The sequence below is a fragment of the Asterias rubens genome, chromosome 15, assembly GCF_902459465.1.
Source record: "Asterias rubens chromosome 15, eAstRub1.3, whole genome shotgun sequence".
Lineage (NCBI taxonomy): Eukaryota > Metazoa > Echinodermata > Asteroidea > Forcipulatida > Asteriidae > Asterias > Asterias rubens.
Window position 1 is genome coordinate 1,875,108 of NC_047076.1, and position 27,107 is coordinate 1,902,214.

At 37.8% G+C, this 27,107-nt stretch overlaps 1 protein-coding gene and 1 non-coding gene across 2 annotated transcripts; both read left to right on the forward strand.

Moving 5' to 3' along the window:
- Positions 1–1,666: 1,666 nt before the first annotated feature.
- LOC117300045 (116 kDa U5 small nuclear ribonucleoprotein component-like) lies at positions 1,667–26,240 on the forward strand. Its single transcript, XM_033783714.1, has 26 exons — positions 1,667–1,748; positions 2,722–2,842; positions 3,804–3,957; positions 4,860–4,938; positions 5,747–5,822; positions 6,315–6,380; positions 6,713–6,748; positions 7,020–7,110; positions 8,067–8,316; positions 9,032–9,223; positions 10,115–10,205; positions 11,230–11,365; positions 11,886–12,013; positions 12,657–12,850; positions 13,832–13,943; positions 14,278–14,418; positions 15,734–15,827; positions 16,799–16,889; positions 17,484–17,570; positions 19,192–19,318; positions 20,705–20,792; positions 21,100–21,218; positions 22,432–22,526; positions 23,744–23,897; positions 24,901–25,008; positions 25,640–26,240. Exons 2-26 carry the CDS (start codon positions 2,732–2,734, stop codon positions 25,733–25,735), a joined length of 2,916 nt encoding a protein of 971 aa, XP_033639605.1. The 5' UTR covers positions 1,667–1,748; positions 2,722–2,731; the 3' UTR covers positions 25,736–26,240.
- On the forward strand, positions 15,433–15,505 carry Trnan-guu. Its single transcript has one exon. It is a non-coding gene; the product is annotated as a tRNA-Asn (tRNA).
- Positions 26,241–27,107: the final 867 nt, after the last annotated feature.

Genomic DNA, 27,107 nt, shown 5'->3' on the forward strand with positions numbered 1-27,107 from the left:
TACCTCGTTGACAAACACGGTCGGCCATTTATGCATAAATGTGTTAGTTCGCAAAGTAAAAGGAAAACCACACAATTTCAAGGCAAATGTGTGTGGATCATTGTATTCTACTTTTAAAACATCTTTCTAACCATATGCATTTTATAACAAACAGTTACAAACGCTTTTCAAAGACCAACTCAACCGATCCAAGGCAACGTGTTCCTTTATTATGGCCGGGTATACTTTTGGTAATTGTCAAAGACCAATATGCTCCCAGAGTTGGCAACAAGTTATTTTTTGATGTTCCAAGTCAAGTCAAGTCAAAATTGTTGCGGAAAGTTCCAAGTCAATTGTCACAAGTCAAATAAGTAGCGATTCGAGTTTCGACTCGAGTCACAGACATGACTCAATGAGTTAACAACTCTGATCATCACTTTGTGGATTCCAACAGTGCATAAAAATTACTAACCCTTATGATACCCAAGCCTACATCCATATGGACTGTAAAAGGGGGTAACCCTGTTTCAGCCCAAGGAGTAGGTGGCAACGGCCTCTGGACGAAAAAAAATTGTAGCCCACACCTTGAAGTGGCCTTCAGGCCTTATGTGTCTGGCGACTTGCATACAAAAAAAATTTAAGAAAAAATTTAAAATTGTGTGTGATGAAGGCCTGAAATTTCATCTTTGAGATGGAAAGGGCAATTTCATTTGTCTTAAAGTCTTAAGGGATCTTCTGAAGTGGCACCAAGATCTTGGCAACATAACAGTTTCTCTGTGGTCCCTTTTAATTTCAGGCATAGGATGTGGGTACAAGGGGTCGACAGTCTGTAAATGTTGACGAATTTTAACGCCCAATTTTATTTTGCTAATTCTTGAGAAAAATCTTAAAATGTAAAGGAAGTTTTAAAGTGGCACAAATACCTTGGCAACAGGTCTCTGTGGCCCTTCATATCTGTATAAAAGTTGACTAAATCTAGGCAAAAGTTCACTTGAGCGGGCAAATTTTAAGTTAATAATTATTTTTACCATAGTGTACAGTTCATGTGAAATAATAATACTAACTACATAATTTATCTGACTTATATTTTCGATATTTTTAAACTTGTACAGTTTGTGTGTGTATTCTTAGGTTTGGGTATACTGGCCTACTTATTAACTTTTAAAAGTATTAAAATTATCCTTAAGGTTTTTCTACAGTTGAGAATAAGGTGATGGACATTAATTTAAAGTATGTCTTTAAATAAATTATTTAGTATAACATTATTGTATTTTACATCAAGCATAAAAATGTTTAATTTCATATCACTTGATTACAGTTTTAGCCCATTTTCATTTAACATTCTATTTTGACAATAAAGACAAAAAAACTATATTTTCACTCAGGACAAGTCATGTGTGTGTCATAACTTCATATAGTTAATTACTAGATCAAAAGTAGTGTTTTGAATTGTCTTCAATACTTTTCTTTAAATTTTTTCCTCCAAAAAAAAGCAGACGATACCAATAAATGGTTGTAGCCCCCTCTATCGACAAATTTGTCTTTAGCGTTTGACGGGTACCCTGTGCAAACTGTACACAAAGTAATACCACACGTCTTGGATACCAGTGCATTTAGAAGTCTAGTTCCTTGTACCAATCAACAGGAATTGTGTACTTTGGGTGGAACGAGTTCAGCCACATGGCGCATTTCACACAAACAGTTAAGAGCAAAACGTGTGTGCATCGTTTGGCGTCATCTTTGTGGAAATTGCTGCAATAAAGTGCTTTGTAAGTGGTTGATTTGTGTTATATTATGGTTTGATTTGCGATATTTTTTACCCTACAAGGGGCCATTGCTTAGAATTTGGTTATAGTGAAAATTGCACTGTGAAGAAACCTGCTTCGTTGCATTTGCATCGTCATCATTTTGATCATGGTCATCAGATTTGATTTTGATAAAGAAACCAACAGGCTCGGCTAACGTTGCCGGTGGTATGTGCAAGGGGGGGGGGGGGGATATGCTGCGGGGCTGCACAACTGGAAGTTGGGGCACGTCACTCAGAGAGGTATAATTTTAGAGACTTGGATTGGACTCGGGAAAAGTTTCCGTATGGCGCCACCACTTTTTCATTCGATATGAAATAATATAAATTATAATATCTAATTCTAATTTACCTGTTTCTTAATGAGATATATCCCCTTTTGTAAAGATGAGTGAAAAAGGGGTGGCGCCGTACGGAAAGTTATCCTTGGACTCTTTTGAGTGAGAGAGTCGTCAGTGGTTATCAAATTGTTGATCTTGAAAGTTGAAATCTTTATCTATATTTTAAAAATAAAAATAGAAAATTAGAATTAAAAATTAAAATAAATAATGAATTGGTTGGTTTTAATTTAATTTTATTTATTCTACAAAAAAATGCAATACGTTTCATTAAAAGTTAAACTAATTTATGACTTGAGTGCTCTGCACAACTGAATATGGGGGGAGGGGGTTGTCACCAAATTTCTTCAGAAAAAAATCAGAGAAGAGGTATGGGGCTGTTGGAATTATCCTGGATTTGAGTGAGACATGTGAGAGTTGGTTTTCAAATTGATCTTGAAATTATCTTATTCTTTGTCTATAAAATAAAAATTTAAAAACTTTTTTTTTTTTTTTTACTTGTTCTACAAAGTCAAATACAAAACAATTTATTTGAGTTTTTTTTACTAACTTATGACAGTGACACACACTAAACTTTGTTATTTTTAAATTCAATTGCAGCATTTTCACCATGGATGCCGATCTGTATGATGAGTTCGGCAACTACATCGGCCCGGAACTTGAGAGTGACTCTGATGATGAAGAGTCGGAGGAAGAACGACCAGAACCTCAGTTAGATGGGGTAAGACTACTCTTAGTCCTACCTTGTCCTAGAACTATGAGGTTCTTTCCGCTATCGTCTCCAAGAACCTGAATAAGACATAGATTGTTATGTACAAAATTCATTCAAAACTTTTTGCCCTTAACGTTTTCAAAAAGGAACTGAAGATGCATAACAGTAAGGGCAACAAGTTTTGAATAGGATTTTGAATAGGACAGGTGTTCAGACAACTCGTCCGTCGGACCACTCAACCGTTCGAACTCACTCGACGGTTGAGACAGCTCGATCGTTCGGACAACTCAACGGACGTTTTTTCAACTGTCAGACAACTTGACTTAAAACCAAGACAAGTCGGCACAGGGCCGGGAAGGGGGGTGGCGGGTTAGGGTTAGGGTAAGGGTTAGGGTTAGAATTTACATGAAATTCGTGTAAACATTGACAAAGTTCGACCGTTCAACCATTGACTTGTCTCGGCCATCCGTCGAGTTGTCTCAAATTTGAGTTGTCTGAACCGTCGAGTTGTCAGATCGGTCGAGCTGTCTCAACCGTCAAGTTGTCTCCTACTCGAGTTGTCTGACGGACGAGTTGTCTGACATCCTTTGTCAGTGATGACTTATGAGGTTTGTGGAGATGATAGCAGAACGGACCTCAAAGTTCTAGGAGTAGAGTAAGTCCCCAACGACCCCATGTGGGACTTAAGAACACCAGTCCAGGGGGAGGGCTCACCTTAAATTTAACACTTTCCTCTGGAGATGGGTAAATCAGTCTGGTACCAATTCAATTGTAGCAATCAATTGCCGTTGTAAGTCTGTGAAAGTCATGAGGAAACCTGGTAAAATCTGGCAAAACCCAAGCATTGGTACTGGTGCTCATTCCCCAAAAGACTAAAAAAGCAAGGCCTACCTCATGTATTGGTAACCCATGACCGAAGATAACAGTACATTTTAACTTTAATGAATGATTTTTGTTTTTGACAATACAGGACGACGACGATGATGAAGAGCCAATGGAATCGGGCGATATCTCACAGGCTGTCGTTCTCCATGAAGATAAGAAATATTACCCGACGGCCGAGGAGGTTTACGGTCCTGATGTGGAGACAATTGTACATGAAGAAGACACACAACCTCTCACAGGTAAAGGACAAAAGTGAAGAAACATTGTGATCTTTATTATGTAGGTGTGTCTGCATAGCAGGACTTGAAGTTGGGGTGAAAATCCACACGGCCACAGGGCTTGTTGCTCAAAATGTTTACTGGACCGGAATTTGTTTAACAAGACCAGAATTGAAATGAGAGAAGGAAAAAGTACTTACAAAGTTTAACATTTGAACCAATTTAATTTGAACAAGCACTAAGAGTTATTCATTTTTGGTTCTTACCCATATACACCGATGTGTGTTAGCTCTGTATACTCAATACTAGCCCAATACTAGTTCTGTTAAAAAATATTACTCGGGTGGGATTCGAACCCACAACCTGTGCAATTCTACGGGTTAGTATTCTTCAATACTCAACAGAATTGAAATATTTGTATTAGACTGAAAGTCAACATTTGAACAAAAACATGAGACCGCCACACTTGTCCAGTCATGAGTTTGCTGCCATTTGCTGTGGTTGCATTGGATTATTTTGAGGCCTGGACAAGCATGTGCAAGAATTTAGTAACTTTCTCAAAAGGACAGCTCTTAAGATTTTGTTCTTTGTCTGGATAAATAAAGAATACAATTGTGTTTTTCCCTTATGTTAGGACAACAGAGTGCATCACTGGTTCCAGTTAAATGAGCTGAAACAATGAAAACCTTAAATGGTCATAACTCCTTATTGCAATGATGTATTGACTTAAAACTTAAATCAAATATTGCTTCTTACATAGATGCATACGAAAAGAACAAACTCAAAGAGTGCATCACTGGTTCCAGTTGGAGGCCTGGACAAGCATTTATGCAAGAAGAATTAACTTTATCAAAAAGACAACAGCACTGAATATTTGTCTTTTGTCTTGAAAAATAAAGTAAACAGTTTTTTCTTTTCTTTAGATCCTATAATCGCACCGGTGAAACAGAAGAAGTTTACAATGACAGAACAAGAATTACCTGTGACAACCTACGACATGGAGTAAGTAAAAGCAAACTCTTTACCTGTTTTGACCCTTATACAATGTGTATTAAAGGCATTGGACATATTTGATTATAACTCAAAATATACATTCTCAGGTATATGACTTTGGTGGGATTGAACCAACAGCCTTTACCATGCTTCATCTTCCAGTAAGCACTAATCCACCAATCAGATGCTTGAACTGGAAATGGTATAAAAACTTATGTACTACTTTCTCTGTATTTATTGCACAGTCAGCGCCTTGTATCCTTTGGCAATTTGGCGCTTTATAAATAGCGTTATTATTATTATTATTATAATTATTATTATTATTATTAGTCCATATCGTGAATGTCAATGCGTCACGCTCCGTATACGGACAGTGCAGAAATTACATTATAAACTTTGTGCGCTGACGTGAAACTGGAAGATAAATTCTTTATAACACGCGCGCTCGTGGAATACGAAAAAAATGTAGAGCGCTTTGGCCTCATTGGATATGGGACGTAGAAGAAGTGCTATATTTTTCCGTGATCCACTCGCACTTGTGTGATAACTCATAATATCAGATGTCTACAGCAGAAATGTTCCCACTGAAGCACTGAATACACCAGTGCCTAATATAAATTGGTGTAGGGGCAAAAACTAAATAGTATTCTTTATCCCTGATGCAAAATTAACAACTATCTAATACAGTCTAAAAATTCACATCTGTCCTTCTTTTGCATCTTAGAAGTTTCATAAAAGATTACACCAATCAAATGATGTATTTTTAACCCATCCATAAATCAGAACCTTTTTAAATTGTGACTATTTTTATGTTCAGATTCCTGGCAGACATGATGGACAACGCAGAGCTCATTAGAAACGTCACATTAGCTGGTCATCTCCATAATGGCAAGGTAACAATTATTTAAATACTCAGCAGGTAACATTGACAGGGTTTGCCACAGTTTTTTTTTTAGAACTGTGGGGCATTCTGGACTCACTTTTGTTGTTCATTTAGCTGAGACACGCTGAATTTATCATCTATTAAATACAGTCAAATATATTGTATATCACGTCCTTTATTCATTAGCATCTTAGAAGGTCTGGAATGTTGTCGATTGGGTATTTATCTTGGTTTTAAAAGCCTGTCTGTGCAATCTAGAGCATTTCATATATGGTTTTCTCTTGCTGTTTTTAATCAATTTTAAAGCATTTTTTTTTTGTAATAAAACAATGTTTGCGTATCAACCAAAATGTTTGTGAATCATGCGTATTTGACAAACGTCCAACCTGTGGGGAGAACCCTTTATAATTAAACTGTAATTCCACTGTGGAAATAAACCTGATACTTTTTTTTTTTTATAAAATATAGGAATAACGTCCTGGTTTTTGTGGGTTTTTTTCAGACGTCATTTGTTGATTGCTTAATGGAGCAAACTCATCCAGAATTACAAGCCAAAGAAGATGGAGGGGTAAGTTGATTTTTTTCCCGTAATTTATTGATATTGGTTTTATTGTTTTGGTTGAACAAAGAAAAATTGACTGTAGTGGGTATGACCTCTGGATTAACTTTACAGCCCTATGTTGGCAGTCTCCCTATAACTCAACTTTTAGCTGCCGTGTAGACAGGAATCACACCCAAGTTTACGATACAGCCTGGGAAGCGGCAGCGAAGGCAATAAAAAATATATATATTTTTTTTTTGCGTTTCAAATTTTTTATTTTTTTTTACTTTTCCCAGATCTTCTGACTTCTGTCAGTTATAAATAGTTATAAACTTGTTTAAATTTTGTTCCAATTTCAGATCAGATACACAGATACACTCTTCACAGAACAAGAGGTAAGTTTTGTTCAAGATGTTTTCCACGGGTTTGCCTGAAGTTGCTATTGCATTGAGACCATGGGGAAACTAATGATACCCTAACGTCTGGTTAAAAATTTTGAGATGAGATTGGAAATAAAGCAACGTTAAGTAGTATTGTAAGAGCATTTATACCTTCTGACTCGTATGAACAACGTATTGATTTCATAACTGATATGGAATATTAAAAAAATATAGATGATGAATTGTATTGACCCTTGTTAACTTTGGCCTCTTCCATTATTTACAGAGGGGTGTAAGCATCAAGGCCCAGCCTGTTACGTTAGTAATGCCGGACAGTAAAGGCAAACACTACCTCATGAACATCATGGACACACCCGGTGAGTCAAAGACAATCATATTTGGTTTACTTCTCACATTACAACTTTACTTGTCTAGTTTCTAGTGCACCAAAGACTTCTTTATACAAAGGCTTGAACCCATGGCTTAGGCTTTGACTCCGGCTTAGTCACTATCAGCCTGGTTGAAGTCCTGTACTGAAAATATGTTTTCAAAATTACGAACCGAATATTGAATTTGAGCGGAAAATCCTCAAGACCACAGAGTTTAATAGCTTAGAATTTATACTGGACCAGAATTGTGTTTACATTACAAGACTAGAATCTAAATAAGAACATAGTTTAAAACAGATAAACTAAAATCACTGGTCCCTGGCTTGCAGTCCAGTGTAAGTTTTGAGTCCTGAACATATTAACCCGAAGAACACGAATATTTGTTTGCTAATTAAAGGCAGTGGACACTATTGGTAATTACTCAAAATAGTTATCACCATAAGACCTCACTTGTTAAAAGGTAATGGGGAGAGGTTGACAGTATAAAACATTGTGAGAAACGGCTCCCTCTGAAGTGACGTAGTTTTTGAGAAAGAAGTCATTTTCCACGAATTTGAGACCTCAAGTTTAGAATTTGAGGTCTCGAAATCAAGCATCTGAGACAACACTGATCTGAGAGCACACAACTTCGTATGACAAGGGTGTTTTTTTCTTTCATAGTTATCTCGCAACTCCGACCAATTGAGCTCAAATTTTCACAAGTTTGTTATTGTATGCATATGTTGAGATACACTAACTGGGAAGGCTAGTCTTTGACAATAACCAATAGTGTCTACTGACTTTAACAAAATCATCAAACTTTCCTCTGCTGTAAACTTATTTTTAAAACATACATCAAGGGACTACTAGAAGAGCTTCTTATCAGAGTGTTGCGTTTATTTTCTAGTCATGAGTATCTATAACAAATAATTAAGTAGAATTTGTTTCTTATATTCTGCATTCAGGTCATGTAAATTTCTCTGATGAGGTCACAGCATCATTCCGTCTCAGCGACGGTGTAGTGATCTTCGTGGATGCTGCGGAGGGCGTCATGCTGAACACGGAGCGTCTCATCAAACACGCCATACAGGAACAGCTCGCTGTCACGATCTGCATCAATAAGGTTGATAGACTGGTGCTGGAGTTGAAACTCCCACCTGCGGACGCCTATTACAAATTGAGAAATATTATCACGGAGATTAATGGGATTTTGAGGTGAGTAGGGTACCAGACTGCAAAGATTATAAAAACTCTTCCATCCTCTACTCATACTCCAGGTTTGATCTTTTTTACTAGAAACTGGTGATGTTTTTAGTAGCACCATGTGTAAATCTCTTTTGAGTAGTGTTGGTTTTGGAAAGAACTGGTGGTTGTCGTCTTCAGGAGATTGGAGATGATCAGAGCATACTGAACGAAATGTTGAGTTTTTAACCACTGGTTTGTTTCAGAACACAACTCAAAAGTGATTTACACATGGTGATTTGCAAACCTCACCTGATTATCAGGCATGCAACTCTTCCGCGTTTCCGAGGAATTCCTTGTTTTTTGTGGGGTTTTTTACGTGAAAAAAAAAAATAAATACACGAAAAAACATAATTTTAAAAAAATGATTTTTTTTTTTTTTTTTTTCAGATTTTTTTTTTAAGCCTAATATATGCCTGGCAACAACAGTGTACAACTACAATCATGTAAAATAAGCCTAGTACATGCTAACAATGCACCTAAGAGCATAATAAACCTCTAGGGTACCATTGTGGGTATCATGTCCCGTGGCATTTCGGCTGCCTCGCTCCGCTATTGCGTTGTGCCTTTGAACATTTTCCTCTTGTTGCATGCCTGGATTATACTCCCACCATGCGAAGTTTCAAATCCTATGCATCTGTTCTAGTTCTCAAGAAAATCTTCATTTTCTCTTTCTCATCTTTTGCAGTGTGTTCTCTGATGAGGCAGAACCCTTGATGGTGTCACCGTTGCTAGGCAACGTCTGTTTTGCCAGCTCACAGTACAGTGTGTGCTTCACGTTGCAATCATTCGCTAAGATCTACGCAGATACCTACGGAGGGATTGAGTATCAAGAGTTTGCCAAGAGGTTATGGGGAGACATCTACTTCAACCCAAAGACGTTAGTTCTCTCTCCCTTCCTCTCCCCCGCCCCCCCCCCCTAAAAAAAAAAGTGTTTTCATTTAATTAAAGAGAAATTATACCTTTGTTGTTTTGAAGCGATTGACTGTTTTAATCCGTAACAAATGTAGATATATTTACAGTGAAAAATAACCTCTAAAGATTTCACTTCAGAAGGTGGTTTGTTTTTTAAGATATCGGCGAAAAATCCAGAGCGAAAATATGTCCACACTGGAAGAATAATCTTTATTTGGAATACACAATCTGAGAAACTCTTTTCAGATTTGAACTTTGGGGATAACAACTTTTTTATATTAATCACATTACTTTAAAGTGAAATGATTCTCAAAATGCATAATACTATATCAAAAGCTGCTGCACTTCTTACCTTGTAAGTTTTTATTGCCATTAAAGCCATTGGACACTTTCGGTAAACACTATTGTCCAAGGCCCACACTTCGTGTATCACAACTTATATATAAAATAACAAACCTGTGAAAATTTAGGCTCAATCGGTCATCGGAGTCGGAAGAAAATAACGGGAAAACCCACCCTTGTTTCCGCACGTTTTGCCGTGTCATGACATATGTTTAAAATAAATCCGTAATTTTTGATATTGAGAATTGATATTGTTTGAATGTTTTCTCAAAAAGTAAAGCATTTTATGGAATAATATTTCCAGAGAAGTCTTTCACCATTACCTTCTGCAAACCCTGTAAGTTATTTGTAAATCTGTGAACTTTTAGTTGTTTTTTCTCTTCAGAAAGTGTCCAATGGCTTTAATTTCAAGAGTGATTACCAGCTGTATACATTTTCATTAAATATTTTATTCTCTTTAAGTATTGGTTTCTCATTTAAATAATTGCTGTTATGTTTTCTTCATATTTTGTAGACGGAAGTTTACCAAGAAGTCTCCAGTCAGTACTGCACAGCGTAGTTTTGTGGAGTTCATACTTGAACCGATGTACAAACTTTTTGCACAGGTAAGTTCTTGACAATGTTCGAGTTTAAGTTTTTGGGTTTTTTTTTTTTTACGACAGAATTCATACCAAGAATCAAATATTGCTACTTATTTTGTTTCCGTGGTTGCTTTAGGAATTTTTTGGAGTTATTTTGCATGTGAGGATAAAAAGTGGGGTTGTAAAGTCTGCGATTTTTTTTCTCCAAAATTTGTTTGTGAGATATCGCCTAACATCGGTGAACATGGCATAGAGAGTCTGAATGCCCAACTCAAAGCAGATGAATGCATCTTCGCCTCTGTGAGAGATAAAACAACAAGGTCTAAACTTATGTTTAAACACCACGGTCAAAGAATGTTGGCAAATAACCAACAGCTAAAGACCGGTCAGCCATTGAGGGCTTCACCTAACTGATTTGGATAATCGACACAAATCATGTTGCCATCTACTCCTTGGGCTGAATTAGGGTTACCCTCTAAGCAGTCTGTAGTAAGGGTGTAGGCATGAGCAACACTCATGAGGAGCCTGGCTGGTAACTGTTATGTAATTAGGAAGAAACTACAATTAAAAAGTAAACTTGCGGATGCAACCGTGTGAAAATTTCTTTTGTGTGAGTGTTGGCTCTAAAAAGAGCCGGTGTGGTCTCATCGTTTCAAACAGTATACTCTGCTCATCTTTAGGAGAAAAAGGATGAGCAGAGTATACTGTTCAAAGCGTCAAGACCACACCAGCTCTTTTCAGAGCCAACACTCCCACAGAAGAGATATACACATTGTTGTTCCAGTAAGTTTACTATTTAGTTGTAGTTTCTTCCTATTTATACACACCATGCAAAGCTTCAAACAGTACCTATGACAAAACTAGCCAATGGTTATGTGTGTCCATTGAATAATGTATGCAAAGTGATAAAATAAACAAGAAAAAACGGATATCAAGGGGGGACCCTAAAACATACCTTTTGGAAAATGTCAGATGTGTCGGCAACTGAAGTTGAGCTGGAAGTGAAAAACTGAAGAACTTGTATATTATAATTGATTTCTTATAACAGGTTGTAGGAGATGTAGATTCAACATTACCAGGTGTTCTGGATGAGCTGGGAATCCATCTCACTAAGGAAGAGATGAAGATGAACATTAGACCGCTCCTCAAACTCGTCTGCAGTAAATTCTTTGGCGATTTTACAGGTGAGAATAATTTCAATTAAACTGGAGAGCCAAAAAAAAGAATGATAATATTTTGTAAACAGAAGAAATACTTTCTCAATTCTAGAGCCGTCTTTAAGCTTGGATTATAACTAAAGTTCAGTTGAATATAAATATTTTTCCATGAATGCACACTTATAGCGGTAACCATTGCAAGCTTTAATCCATGCTTGTTTAATGGATCTTAATTGATGTGTGCTAGATCAAAATCCCACTGGTAGCCGCCGAGTCTTTATACAGTGGCCAGGTGATCGCATGTGGGAGGACATACATGTATCAGAAGATATTTGTGATATTTTGGCACGAAAAAAATCAGCTTCATTCAATCAATGCCGAGCATAAAGGTGTCATACATGTGCTATAGGTGTTTTGTGGTCTGCCACGGGAACAGTGTCCCTGAGTTGGGGCCCTTTGCACCAGTCTGCTCACTGCCTGCTTAAATTAGTGTCAGACCATGAAGGCACTATGTTCTTATGAGATTTTTTTGTGATTTTGTCTCCAGGGTTGGTTGATATGTGCGTTAAGCACATCCCGTCTCCAGTTGCAATCGCAAAGAAGAAGATTGAGCATCTTTACACCGGACCCATGGACTCGGACTTGGCTGACACCATGGTGGAATGCGATCCTGAGGTGCGCCATTAGAAATGTTATTGTTCACAAATGTTTTTACATTGTGTACTGTTTACTCCTACTTTTTCCTAAGGACCAACAATCATGTCTGATTTATAAAGACTAAAATGAACGTTAATCAAATTCCGATGTACATGAATAGATTTGAAACTTCTGACCTAGAGTAGATTGTGTATGAAGTGCCTTTTTATTGCATCTTATGACTATTTTTCATGAATGCACACTTATAGCGGTACCATTGCAAGCTTTAATCCATGCTTGTTAAATGGATCTTAATTGATGTGTGCTAGATCAAAATCCCACTGGTAGTCGCTGAGCCTTTATACAGTGGCCAGGTGATCGCATGTGGGAGGACATACCATGAATATATAAATTATTCATATTTAAATTTAATATATTTTTTCGATCTCACTAAGAACTAACCTAACTGAAAAAAATCATACATTTTGCAAAAACAATTGTCTACAAATAATTGATATACTCATGACTGTTAACCTTTTCAGAACTTATATGCAATAGTTTTGTAATTACACTAATAGGTATAATGGTTGAATCACTAGGATTGCTATTTGCTAAAATGACCTATCTAGATACGCCACTTTGCCAATGTTTAGGAATTAATTTTTATCTCTCGTTAACATAGGGTCCACTGATGCTCCACACAACTAAGATGTACAGCACAGAGGATGGAGTAAGCTTCCATGCTTTTGGGCGGGTAATGAGCGGAACAATCAACGCTAACCAGGAAGTGAGAATCCTTGGTGAGAATTACACCATTGAGGACGAGGAAGACTCAAGGATAAGTCTCGTCGGAAGACTGTGGATCTCAGAAGCAAGGTAAGTAAATATGCATATATTTTTTCATATTTCATATTTTGTTTATAGACCAAATCGCAGCTGTACGCTGAATTAGATGGTTATTACAAGGGAAAACTAGAAAATTAACAAAACAAAAAAACCTTGCGGTTTAGTCTCGTCTAAAAATTGTGTATATCAGAAGCATGGTGAGTAAATAAAGAGTTAATTTGAAGATTAAGATTTAAGAGAGACGGAAAGGAACGTTGGTCATACAAAGACACCTCAGAGCCTCCTGATCGAAACGTCGAGCTGAAACCAACGGTTCTTTTCAGAACCACCCCAACTCATTAGAGATAGTCAATACATGGTGCAAACCTCGCTATAAAGACACCCTTGTTATCCAAATTTTGTATACCTAAACATAGGGTGAACAAAGTTTCAGTTTGCTGGACCTCATATGGAACAATCTCCCTCTACACATCAAACAAGCTACAACTATCTTACATTTCAAGACTCTTCTCAAAATATTTCTCTTCAATTTCATTGTATATGAGTTTCTTTTTGTTCTTCTCAGCGCTTAGAGACATTTTTCGGAAGGTGTAGGCGCTATATAAATACTGTTATTATAAAAACAAAATGCACACTTATAGCGGTAACCATTGCAAGCTCTCCATGCTTGTTTAATGGATCTTAATTGATGTGTGCTAGATCAAAATCCCACTGGTAGCCGCCGAGCCTTTATACAGTGGCCAGGTGATCGCATGTGGGAGGACATATCATGAATATTCGGTAGTGGTTATGAATAATTATCACATTAATATACATATGAAGATGGATTGGTTGAGCAATTTTAATAGATGTTAAATTTGCATCGGGGATAAATAATATTAATTTTGGTTTTACCCATACACCAACGTGTGTTACCACTGTATACTCATTACTTTCCCGAGTTCTGTTAAGAAAACAAAATCACAGGCATATTACTTTGATTTTTGACGTATAATATATTTGTTGCCATAGATATAAGATTGAAGTAAACAGAGTACCAGCAGGAAACTGGGTTTTAATTGAAGGCGTTGATGAACCCATCGTCAAGACGGCAACAATCACAGAGAGCAGAGGTTTAGACGAGGTACTTATTAAATAGTTCATCTATTCTATAGTTCATCATTTTCTGTCCATACCTTATTTCCTGACAGTTATTTATATCAAATATTATAAACCACAAGGGAACTTAAAATTATTAATATTATTTATTAGACCAAAACAACACAAATTGTACAAAAATATATATAACAACACCAAATAACAAATGTGTACAAAATAACATGTAGAAAGCAAACACAAGAAATAAACCTATAAACATCTTAACATTAATACAACTGACTGAGGATGAACCAAAATGCAAAAACAAGAGAAAGGGATACAAGATTAAGGGATAATAATGTTAAGAAATTTTCTCCAAGGTTTATATCTTCCGACCTCTGAAGTTCAACACCAGCTCAGTAATCAAGATTGCCGTAGAGCCGGTCAACCCCTCGGAGCTTCCTAAGATGTTGGACGGACTGAGAAAGGTTAACAAGAGTTACCCTCTCATCACTACAAAGGTAGGTCGACAACTTTGTTTTTACAGGGTTTGAATACTTTCTGTACAACACAAAACACAAACATCCACATATTTACATTGAACTAACAGGGTTTATCGATAATGATGGTAGAAAGCTTCCCTTAAAATATTACTTGCTGAGCTGTTGTAGTTCTGGAGAAATGAGTAAAACAATGTCATCAAAATAACTTTTGTGTCAGTGAGACAACAATTATTTTGTAAACTAGGAAAATGCACACTTATAGCGGTTCCCATTGCAAGCTTTAATCCATGCTTGTCTGATGTATTTTAATTGATGTGTGCTAGATCAAAATCCCACTGGTAGCCGCTGAGCCTTTATACAGTGGCCAGGTGATCGCATGTGGGAGGACATATGATTATTCGTTTCAGACGAGTGTAGTTCATGCATATGAAGTGTTCAAAGATTACATTTTTGGTATATCGCTGTAGAGAAAGGCAACTTTCATTTTCACGAAAACAATTTCATGAAAATAATTTTTGTGTCGGTGAGACGAAAATTATTTTAGCATGTACAATGCATTGTCATGACTCTCCTGAAAACAATGCTCTGTGATTTTCACCTTTTTCTCAAAAACTTGACGACTAATGAAGCTGAAACTTCTACAGGTAAATTTATTACATACATCTTCATTCACAGTGAGTAGGGATTCATGTCATGGCCAAAAACTTGATCTACAAAAGGTATCAAAACCCTTAAAAATACATGTGTCACATTGGTAATTGTCAAAAACCAGTATCCACACTTGATGTGATCCAACATACACATGAAATAACAAACCTGTGAAAGTTTAAGGTCAGTGGGGCATTGGAGTTATGAAAAAAAAAGGATATCAATATAAACCACAAGGGAAACTGACTGGGTAAATTTGTAAATGATTTTTGGGGTTGAACAAAGAATTGACTAGAGTGGGATTCGAACCAACGACCTCCGGATTAACGTGCCGGCGCTCTACCAACTGAGCTATCTAGCCCTATAGGGACACCGCCAATACAGGGCTAGATAGCTCAGTTGGTAGAGCGCCGGAACGTTAATCCGGAGGTCGTTGGTTCGAATCCCACTCTAGTCAATTCTTTGTTCAACCCCAAAAATCGAAAAAAAAAGGAGAAACAAAATCTGAAATTTGTGCACTGTTTTCAAACTTTGAGTTTTGGACTTGCAAGATCAGAAGTAAATGTTTTACTAAGTGACAGCGTCTTAATTTGTGCTTTTTAATAGTGAGATCCAGGTAACACAACTTGATGAATGTCTTGATGCCAGTGTCGTGATTTTGTTTTTATTTTCCTTGTTCCATTAGGTAGAAGAGTCTGGTGAGCATGTGGTTCTCGGAACGGGCGAGTTGTACCTAGACTGTGTCATGCATGACCTCAGGAAAATGTACTCAGAAATAGGTAGGTATATAACCAGAATAACAGGCACTATTTTCTTCCTACTGTGTTGTGTTTAGTTGTCATTTAGCCTCCGACTAAGACTCTGCTAGGGTCAAAATGTTGGGCCATTCCTTTCTGTTCATAAATATCTACAAAATGTATTTTGGTGCCAAGTTAGAGAATGCACACTTATAGCGGTACCATTGCAAGCTCTCCATGCTTGTATAATGGATCTTAATTGATGTGTGCTAGATCAAAATCCCACTGGTAGTCGCCGAGCTTTTATACAGTGGCCAGGTGATCGCATGTGGGAGGACATTTTATTTTTAAACTCAGATCTTTATAATGCAGGCTTGATAGTGTTCCTTCTTTACTCTGATTTTTTTTTTTTTTCCTTGAAAAAATCAGACCAATAGTTATTAAATAGTTTGCCAAGTCTAATAAAGCCTAAGCCTACAGCTTATGTTCATGTAGGTCAACCCTTGTACTCAATAAGATTTTCTTAAAGGAACAGGTTGCCTTGGATCAGTCGAGTTGGTCTTTGAAAAGCGTTTGTAACCGTTTGTTATAAAATGCATATGGGTAGAAAGATATTGTAAAAGTAGAATACAATGATCCACACAAACATGCCTCGAAATTGCACGGTTTTCCTTTTACCTCGTCGACTAACACGGTCGGCCATTTATAGGAGTCAAATTTTTGGCTCCCATAAATGGTCGACCGTGTTAGTTCGCACAGTAAAAGGAAAACCACGCAATTTCGAGGCAAACTTGTGTGGATCATTGTATTCTACTTTTAAAACATCTTTCCAACCATATGCATTTTATAAAAAACGGTTACAAATGCTTTTCATAGACCAACTCGTCCGATCCAAGGCAACGTGTTTCTTTAAATTGTTCCGAGGACCAAATACCATGCCTGATATTCATATTACTGAACACTTTTCAGTATTTGTGTCTTTCATTTATTATTGTATTTTGTTTTCTATCCAGATATCAAAGTTGCTGATCCAGTCGTTGCTTTCTGCGAGACGGTGGTCGAGACATCATCTCTGAAATGTTTTGCTGAGACACCAAACAAAAAGTGAATAGTAGTCTGTAATCAGTTGCCTTTAAAATATAACCATGAGGGCGCTTCGCATTGCTCCTGTCGCAGCTCAAAATACACAACTCTCAAAATACACAGCTCCGAATTCCTTGGCATAGTGAAATATCTTTTGAACTTCTGCAAGATTTTATTTTGTAAACTAGGAAAATGCACACTTATAGCGGTACCATTGCAAGCTTTAATCCATGCTTGTTAAATGGATCTTAATTAATGTGTGCTAGATCAAAATCCCACTGGTAGCCGCCGAGCCTTTATACAGTGGCCAGGTGATCGCATGTGGGAGGACATATGATTATTAATTTTAGATGAGTGTAACTCATGCATATTATTATGAAGTGTTAAAAGATTACAATTTTGGAGTAACAATGTACAGAAAGGAAACTTTCTTTTTCAAACTTGCTTGTCCACCAACATGAAATGTTATTTTGTATTGGCAAATCAAATTGATTTGTTGACCAATCAGATTGTTTTTTTCACCAATCAGTTTTGTTTTTTGACCGATCAGATTGATTTGTTGACCAATTGGAATGATTTGTTGACCAATCAGATTGCTCGTTATATTCTTTTCAGGAACAAACTGACAATGATCGCTGAGCCTCTTGAGAAGGGCCTAGCTGAAGACATCGAAAATGAAGTGGTACAAATCAACTGGAACAGGTAACTTAGAATATTCTTGTTTTGTTTTTTTAACAAAGTATAATTTGTTTTCTTTCTGTGAGATCGCATAACATAAGGTGAGACAGCCAATTCAAGGTGTGGGCTAACAGTAACTAATTTCAACTATCCTTAACTATTTTCCACTATCGACCCATATCAACTGCCACCAAGGGCACATTGCCACCTACTCAAGAGGCTGAAACAGGGTTACCTCCTTCACAGTCTATAAGAATGTAGGCATGGGTATCATCCACTAGGAGCCACCTACTCCTGGGGCTGACACACGGTTACCCCCTTCACAGTCTGTAAGAATGTAGGCATGGGTATCATCCACTGGGAGCCACCTACTCAAGGGGCTGAAAGAGGGTTACCTCCTTCACAGTCCGTAAGGATGTACGCTTTGGTATCATCCATTGGGAGCCACCTACTCCTGGGGCTGACACACGGTTACCCCCCTTCACAGTCCCTAAAGGATGTAGGCATGGGTAACATCCACTAGGAGCCACCTACTCCTTGGGCTGAAACAGGGTTACCCCCTTCACAGTCCCTAAAGGATGTAGGCATGGGTAACATCCACTAGGAGCCACCTACTCCTGGGGCTGACACAGGATTATCCCCTTCACAGTCTGTAAGAATGTAGGCATGGGTATCATCCACTAGGAGCCACCTACTCCTGGGGCTGAAACAGGGTTACCCCCTTCACAGTCCCTAAAGGATGTAGGCATGGGTAACATCCACTAGGAGCCACTACTCCTGGGGCTGAAACAGGGTTACCCCCTTCACAGTCTGTAAGAATGTAGGTATGGGTAACATCCACTAGGAGCCACTACTCCTGGGGCTGAAACAGGGTTACCCCCTTCACAGTCTGTAAGAATGTAGGCATGGGTATCATCCACTAGGAGCCACCTACTCCTGGGGCTGATACAGGGTTGCCCCCTTCACAGTCTGTAAGAATGTAGGCATGGGTATCATCCACTAGGAGCCACCTACTCAAGAGGCTGAAAGAGGGTTACCTCCTTCACAGTCCGGAAGAACGTAGGCATCGGTATCATCCACTGGGTGCCTTGTTGTTAAGGCAGAATGCAATAAGCCTTTTTGAGGTGTGGCGGACGTGATACGCGCGCGTCACACGCCACGACTGATGCCACACTCACCATGTTGGTGGTCATTAGGTTTACGTGTAAACGCTGCGTCGCCTAAAATGCGCACTTCACTGAATAACATACGTTGTATTTCTATGGTCAATACGCACAAATTTACCACAACTTTACAGTGTTGTAGCATTGTGTCCGCCATACCTCAAACAGGCTTGTACCTTTTTGACTTGAACAGTTTATGTAACAAAGCAAAATAATACACTGACAAATCTTGCAAATTATTATATTGGCAAAATACCTGTTTCTTGAAGTTAACAAAGTCTTTTTTTTTTTTTTTACCCCCAAAAAATCAAGTCTTTGAGAAAAACTCAAGGGTTGCTAGGGTTGATATGTCAGGCCATTAACTATTGTTTGCATTTTTACCATAGATCTTTTGTTGGTAAGCAGTTTGCAACAGCTAATTCTATTTCCTAAAAAGGTTTAGTCTATTTTTCACTTTTTAATTTTTTTTTCCATTCCTCTAGGAAACGTTTGGGAGAGTTTTTCCAGACCAAGTATGACTGGGATTTATTGGCTGCTCGTTCTATTTGGGCGTTTGGTCCTGATGCAACCGGCCCCAATATTCTGGTAGATGATACGCTCCCATCTGAGGTATTAAACAAACCTTCGACAGTTTATTGAGGTCGTTTCTCCTAAGACCTGTAAAGTAGATCTGTTGGGTCTGTAGGGTCATTATATTTGAGCTTTAACTACTTTAGAGTTTTTTAAAAGTTTTTTAAAAACAATTTTAGTGATAGATTTCAAGACACTAAATTTTCTTCTGACTCCCACAAGGGATTAAGCCAAACTTTTCACAGGTTTTTTTCAACCATATACATGATATAAAAAACCTGTGAAAAGTTTGGCTTAATCCCTTGTGGGAGTCAGAAGAAAATTTAGTGTCTTGAAATCTATCACTAAAATTGTTTTAAAAAAACTTTAAAAAAACTCTAAAGTAGTTTGTGTATATCATAGTGCTTCTAAATTTGAGCTTAAGGTCTGATTGTTGTCCTTTTGTGAAACAACAAAATTAAAGTCAAAGCAGACATTACAAAATATTACACAAAAAACCCCCAAAAAACTGGGATCAAACTTCTGACCTCTATTAAAGCCATTGGACCCTTTCGGTACAGAAAAAAAGTTCACAGATTTACAAATAACTTACAGGGTTTACAGAAGGCAATGGTGAAAGACTTCTCTGGAAATATTATTCCATGAAATGCTTTACTTTTTGAGAAAACAGCAAAACAATATAAATTCTCGTTAACGAGAATTACGGATTTATTTTAAACACATGTCACGACACGGCAAAACGCGCGGAAGCAATGGTGGGTTTTTCCGTTGTTTTCTCCCGACTCTGATGACCGATTGAGACTAAATTTTCACAGGTTTGTTATTTGATATAGAAGTTGTGGTACACAAAGTGTGGGCCTTGGACAATACTGTTTACCGAAAGGGTCCAATGGTTTGAAGTAGATTGTGAATATCGTAGTGCCATTATATTTACTATTTTCCATGAATGCACACTTATAGCGGTTCCCATTCAAGCTTTAATCCATGCTTGTCTGATGGATTTTAATTGATGTGTGCTAGATCAAAATCCCACTGGTAGCCGCCGAGCCTTTTTACAGTGGCCAGGTGATCGCATGTGGGAGGACATATTCAGGTTTAGTCCTGTCTGTTCGTATTCCTCTTGTGGATTGTTCCCTGCCTTCACCTCTGTGGACCCCGGTTCGAATCCCACCTCAGACCGGAGCCTTTCACGTTGATTGGGTTTTCAGCTCCTTCCTGGGTTTCCCCCATTGGGGTTTTCTTAAAACTTTTAAACAATTCTTCTTGTTTCCTATTCATCAATGTAAAAGCCATTGATACGATTATTGTAAAATGCGCTATACAAGAACTAATTATTATTGTAATGTATTATTATCCTGTTATTGCCATTAATTGTGCAGTGGGATATGTAATTAAAATTAACAATTTTGATGGATTGTATTTCAGGTTGACAAGGCATTACTGAACTCAGTCAAGGACAGCATTGTGCAAGGATTCCAGTGGGGATCAAGAGAGGGCCCACTGTGTGATGAACGTAAGTCAAAAATATCCAATTAAAGGATTCGGGTACCTTTTCCAAATGTCCATAGATTGACATTAAACTTACAGGGTTTGAAGATAATGATAGTGGAAAGCTTCCCTTCAAATATTACTTACTGAGGTTCTGTAGTTTTGGAGAAATGAGTAAAACAATGTAATGAAAATACGTTTGTAAATGCTTAAAATACTTTTGGTCTCATGAAAGTCGTGAGTTTACTGGCCAAAAGTTAAGATCTCTGCCCAACGGTCAAGTGTAAAGTTCAATCCCTGAAGCTAATATTGTTATTTGTTATTCCTATCAGCAATTCGTAACGTGAAGTTTAAGATTCTGGATGCTGTGATTGCCGGGGAGCCGATCCATCGTGGTGGAGGTCAAATCATTCCTACAGCAAGACGAGTCGCATACTCTGCATTCCTCATGGTAAGCTAAATGGTTAAACACCTAAGATTTAGTCAAATGACAATTTACTAGAGGGGGACTTGAACATGCGGCCTCCAGGAAACATGCTGGGCCCAATTTCATAGAGCTGCTAAGCACAAAAATTTGCTTAGAATGAAATTTCTTCCTTGATTAAAACAGGATTACCAACCAATTTTCCATTTGTTGCATATTGCTTGTTGGTAATCCTGTTTTTATCAAGGAAGAAATTTCATGCTAAGCAAAATTTTTGTGCTTAGCAGCTCTATGAAATTGGGCCCTGGTGCTCTACCTACTGAGCAATCAATCCACTCTAAAATAAAATATTTAAAAAAATCCAAAGCACCATCTTTCAAAAGCAAACCTGGGCCCAACTTTATGTCTATGATGAAGCTTAACACCAAATTTAAACGATGTGCTGCAAAGAATGCTGTGGTAGGAAGTTCCATGAAATTGCACAATTTAAACAATTCAGTCAAACATTAGACCTCTACAGTAGTTAATGTTTGTCATGTTTGAGTAATAAATAAATAATAATAAAAGGTACTGATATTGCGCTTTTCCAAACATGATCATGATTGAAGCTTTGCATAATGTGAATAGTTAATATATGTCGTTGTGCCGTTATATTTGATCTTAAGGTCTGATTTGTTCCCGTTTGGGAAATGCAATGTATAACTTTTCTCCATGAATGCACACTTATAGCGGTAACCATTGCAAGCTTTAATCCATGCTTGTTTAATGGATTTTAATTGATGTGTGCTAGATCAAAATCCCACTGGTAGCCGCCGAGCCTTTATACAGTGGCCAGGTGGTCGCATGTGGGAGGACATTTGGAGGCTTATAGTTTGGCATATTCATATTCCTTAAAGTAATGTCATTGGTCATAAAGTAAAGCTGATAATGAATATTCATTAACTTGATAGTTATTACAAGGTGCATATGATTAAAGGATTATCACTATTACCTTATGTTCAATCATGTCTGGTTCTTGAATAATAATGCTTGATGAATATTCATATTTATATTCCTTGCAAAAAGATCATTGGTCATATAGTATAACTGACAATGAATATTCATAAATTTGAAAGAAATGACAAGGTGCATATGATTACACGATTATCAATGTATCTCACCTCAATTGTATTCATAGTGTTCTTTCAAATCATGTCTGGTTCATGAATATTAATGATGGATGAATATTCATATCTTTTAGGCCACTCCTCGCCTAATGGAGCCCTATTGTTTTGTTGAAGTTCAAGCACCGGCTGATTGTGTATCTGCAGTTTACACAGTACTGGCAAGGAGAAGGTAATAATTGTGCTTTAAATGCTTTTCACCTCTTTTCTTATTAAAAAATTGTCTCCAACGATGTATTTTTATTTATTGACTCTAGGTCAACTCCACAGGTGATTTGTTCAGCTGCTGTGGTTTTGGGTTTTTTTGGTTGTTAAATTAAATCCCCTTGCAAGGGAACTTGGCAAAGTCCCACAAGGGGATATAAACACTAAGATGGCAACAGCCAATCTCTCTCATACAACATTGCTCAGGGCTGTATGCTTAGATTTTGAAAGGGCAGGGGCCCCAAGGCATTTTCTCTTTGGTAAAAGGCACCCTATGAGGAAATTGTAAATTTCTACTGGAGCATTTCGAGGGCACCAAGGCAATGATAAGGGGCAACGGAGGCAATCGCCTCCGTTGCCTCCTTGAAGTATCAGGCCTGATTGCTTCATCTTTTAGGATTATGAATCGCACAAATCAAAAAATTGTGATTCAGTAACTAGACGACAATACATATTCTAGCCATTGTGAAATCAGCTGTTAGCTTGGTAGGATTTGACTCTTGTTTGTGAAATAGCAAAATGCAACGTATATTTCCATGAATGCACACTTATAGCGGTAACCATTGCAAAATCCCACTGGTAGCCGCCGAGCCTTTATACAGTGGCCAGGAGATCGCACGTGGGAGGACATATTCAGCTTTAGTTTAAATATTTCCAAAAAAAATCTCTTTATTTATATCACGCTTCTTTTTGATAAGTAGGTGGACTACAGTCAAAAATTATTGTACTATTTTGCCTCGAATATATGTTTACGGTTTAAGGGTCTATACGGTTAAAGGGTCTATGTACTTTTTGTAGGACAAAAAAAACACTGTCTACAGATTTACACTTAACTTACACAGTTTGAAGATAATGATAGTAGAAAGCTTCCCTGGAAATATTACTTGCTGAGGTGCGGTAGTTTTTGAGATGCGAGTAAAACAATGTAATGAAAACATTTTTCGTCTCAGTGATCATAAGACGAAAATTATTTAAGCATGTAAAAACGTATTTTCATGACATTGTTTTACTCATTTCTCAAAAACTACAGCACCTCAGCAACTTATATTTTAAGGTCCGCTTTCTACTATCATTATCTTCAAACGGTGTAAATTTAATGTAAATCTGTGGACATTGTGTTTTGTGTAAAATGTAAGCTATCTTACTTGATGATTTCTCACCATGCTGCTACATTTTATTTGACAGAGGTCACGTTACCCAGGATGCACCTGTTCCAGGGTCACCGTTGTATACAATCAAGGCCTTCATTCCAGCGATCGACTCGTTTGGATTCGAGACGGATCTGAGAACTCACACTCAGGGGCAGGCGTTCTGTCTCTCCGTCTTCCATCACTGGCAGGTAAGGATCTCTTGGACAAGAATTGCAGACTTTTGTCTGAGTTCAGATTTTTTCTCGTTATCAGGGCCCACTTTCATGGAGCTGCTTGAGCACAAATAGTAGTTCAAGCGCAACAAAATTATGCTTACAAAATTATGCGTATGCTGCTTTTTTTTTGCTGATCAAAATTCTTTTTAAGCAATGCTGCTTTAAAAAAAGTAGAGAAGCACAACAAAATCTTGCTTACCAAAATATGGTTACCAGTCAAAATGACCTTTCTCCTGTAAAATTTTGATTAGCAGAAACTGTTAAAGCGGGAGAAAACCTACTTCCCCCCCCCCCCCCCCTAGTGACTCAAACTTCAGACTTTTAAAGTAGTTCATGTGTATCGTATTGTTGTTATACATTTGGTCAGATTTTATTCCTGTTTGTCAAACAAAAAACATATAACATTATAACTATTTTCCATTAATGCACACTTATAGCGGTTCCCATTGCAAGCTTTAATCCATGCTTGTCTGATGGATCTTAATTGATGTGTGCTAGACTAAAATCCCACTGGTAGCCGCCGAGCCTTTGTACAGTGGCCAGGTGATCGCATGTGGGAGGACATATTCAGGTTTATTTAGTCTTGTTTGTTCGTCTTCATTAATTTGAAAGTGTTTGACTTAAGTTTACTCAGTACTGGCCAGAAGATGGTAAATGAAGCTACTACAAATCCTCATGGTATTTTCAACCGGTTTAATTACTGTTAAAACCCCTTTAAGCAGAATACAATTTTCTTTGCCTGGCAAAAAATTGAGTGGGGCACCAGCCGCTAAAGAGCAAACTCGAAGTAACTTGGCTGGTAACCTGTTCCTGCTAAGCAATACTGTTCTGTATTTAGCAAATTTTTTGAGCTTACAGGCTTTATGAAACTGGGTTCTGATGCTGTGAACGTGATATATACAGTGCTTTTTTTTTTCGGCTTAATGTTTATGCCAGTTTTTTTATCATACTCTTCAATTATTTCTTATTTTGTTAGATCGTACCTGGTGATCCCCTAGATAAGAGTATTATCATTCGACCTCTAGAACCACAACCTGCCATGCACCTTGCTAGAGAATTCATGATTAAGACACGACGAAGGAAGGTAAGTTGATAGGGTGTGGGTGGAGCAGGGAGAATAGAATGTCTGAAGGATTAATATTAAGTAGGATTTCAATCTTTGCATTTGTAATTGAGATACAATCTTAGAAGAATCTGCTAGGGTCGAAACGTCGGGCCATTAACTATTTTTTGCATCAATAACTAGAAAATATGTTTCGTTGTCAAGTACCAAATGCACACTTATAGCGGTAACCATTGCAAGCTTTAATCCATGCTTGTCTAATGGATTTTAATTGATGTGTGCTAGATCAAAATCCCACTGGTAGCCGCCAAGCCTTTATACAGTGGCCAGGTGATCGCATGTGGGAGGACATATTCAGGTTTAGTCTAAATGTTTGTATTTCTTAAAATAAGGCCATTTGTCATATTGTAAAAGTGAATTCTCTTTTGAAGTTTTAACTTAGATTAACCAGCTATGTTCTACTGGTTCTAAAAACTTTCCGTTGACTAAATAACCTTTTTTTTGTACATCACACTTTCTAAAGCTACCACAACTCTTTGGGGATATTATTCATAATGGGCTAACAAAACTTGTGAATGGGCCTATGGATTTTTTTTTTTTATTCACCCTCTATAAATTTTCAAAATATTTCTGCTTCTCTTTTTTTCTGAAGGGATTGAGTGAGGACGTCAGCATCAACAAGTTCTTTGACGATCCTATGTTGTTGGAGTTGGCTCGACAGGATGTGATGTTAAACTATCCCATGTAGAGAGTTTGAAGATTGATCAAATCGCTGCCTGGATCAGGCTGTATCTGAATTTGTGGCTACAGCTCTGGCTACGGCTGTTGTTAAGGGTGTTGCTAAGGACGCCCTATACGCATGATGACACATCTAGCTGTAGCTGTATCCGCCATTTTGCAAACAACTTTCGACTCTAGGTGTCCAGACTTGATGTTGAACTTACCCCATCTCGAGAGTTCGGAATTTGATCAAGAGGCTGCCTGCCTAGATAAAGCTATATCTTATTTTACGGCTACGACTACGACTGTTGCTAAGGGTGTTCTTTACTTCAATGCATGAGGACGCTGAAATCTAGCCATACCTGTGACCGCCCTTTTGGACACGGCCTAAGCCTAGACTAGCCCATAAGACTTGATGTTATTGAACTAAGATGCGTCAATTTAAAGGATCCTTTCTAAATAGGAGACTTTCCAACGCTAGGTGGCAGCAGACATACCGGGTAAATTTCCATTGTTTACGTAGTTCTAAACATGCGCATAATTCTGAGAACAATGGATTTACCCGGTAAGTCTGCTGCCCTCTATCGTCCCAGAAAGTCTCCCATTGACCATCCTTATGAAATATGTAGATTGAACATCACTTGTGCGCACTAACACTACCGGTTGGCAAAATGAAGATTGTGACTTTTGTATGGGGCTAATGGTGGTGTGATGCATCTCCTTAGTGGCGTATCTATAGCAAGTGCAAACCAGTAGTGTCTGTGTGCATGCGTGTATGTCATTAGCATAATTATTTCAATGGGAGGGCTACATTTTTGGGAGGGTAAGGCCGTGTCCGAAACGACGACTTCGGCTACAGCTACGTCTAGATCAGCGCGTCTACCAGTGTTGAAGAATAGGCAGACGCGCGCGATCTAGCCGTAGCTGTAGCCGAAGTCGCCGTTTCGGACACGGCCTAAGATTTCACAACACCTAAAACAAAGTGCCTCTTCAAGTTTTAATGGATGTCAGATTAATGTAGTTTTGACCCTTACACTGATGTGCATTTCGAGTCCTGCTGAGAAAAAAAAATGATCGGAAACATGAGCTTTGGAGGGCACCAAGGCCAAGATCGGGGCAACAGAGGCAATGACTTCTGTGTAATTCCAGTCTTTGAAATTATTTAAATATTTCCTCGTCTGTAAATACTGTAATACAAGGTTCGGTTTGTAGTAGACTTGTATATGATGCATTCCCTTAGGGTATTAAACATTTGTTTTCTGATGGTGTAGATAAATATCCAAAACAGCTTTATCAACTGGGCACTTTGGGGGTTTGTATCTGAGAGAGAAATAAACAAGTTTAAGTATTGCTTTGAAGAAAATTAATGATATTTGTTATAATTCTCCTAAATGAATACA

Bases quoted from the DNA above. Each gene is read 5' to 3' on its own strand.
- LOC117300045 (XM_033783714.1), top strand. From the start codon at position 2,732: ATGGATGCCGATCTGTATGATGAGTTCGGCAACTACATCGGCCCGGAA. The intron at 14,419-15,733 runs GTAGGTCGACAA...TTGTTCCATTAG, and splicing joins ACCCTCTCATCACTACAAAG to GTAGAAGAGTCTGGTGAGCA. The intron at 22,527-23,743 runs GTAATAATTGTG...TTTATTTGACAG, and splicing joins ACAGTACTGGCAAGGAGAAG to AGGTCACGTTACCCAGGATG.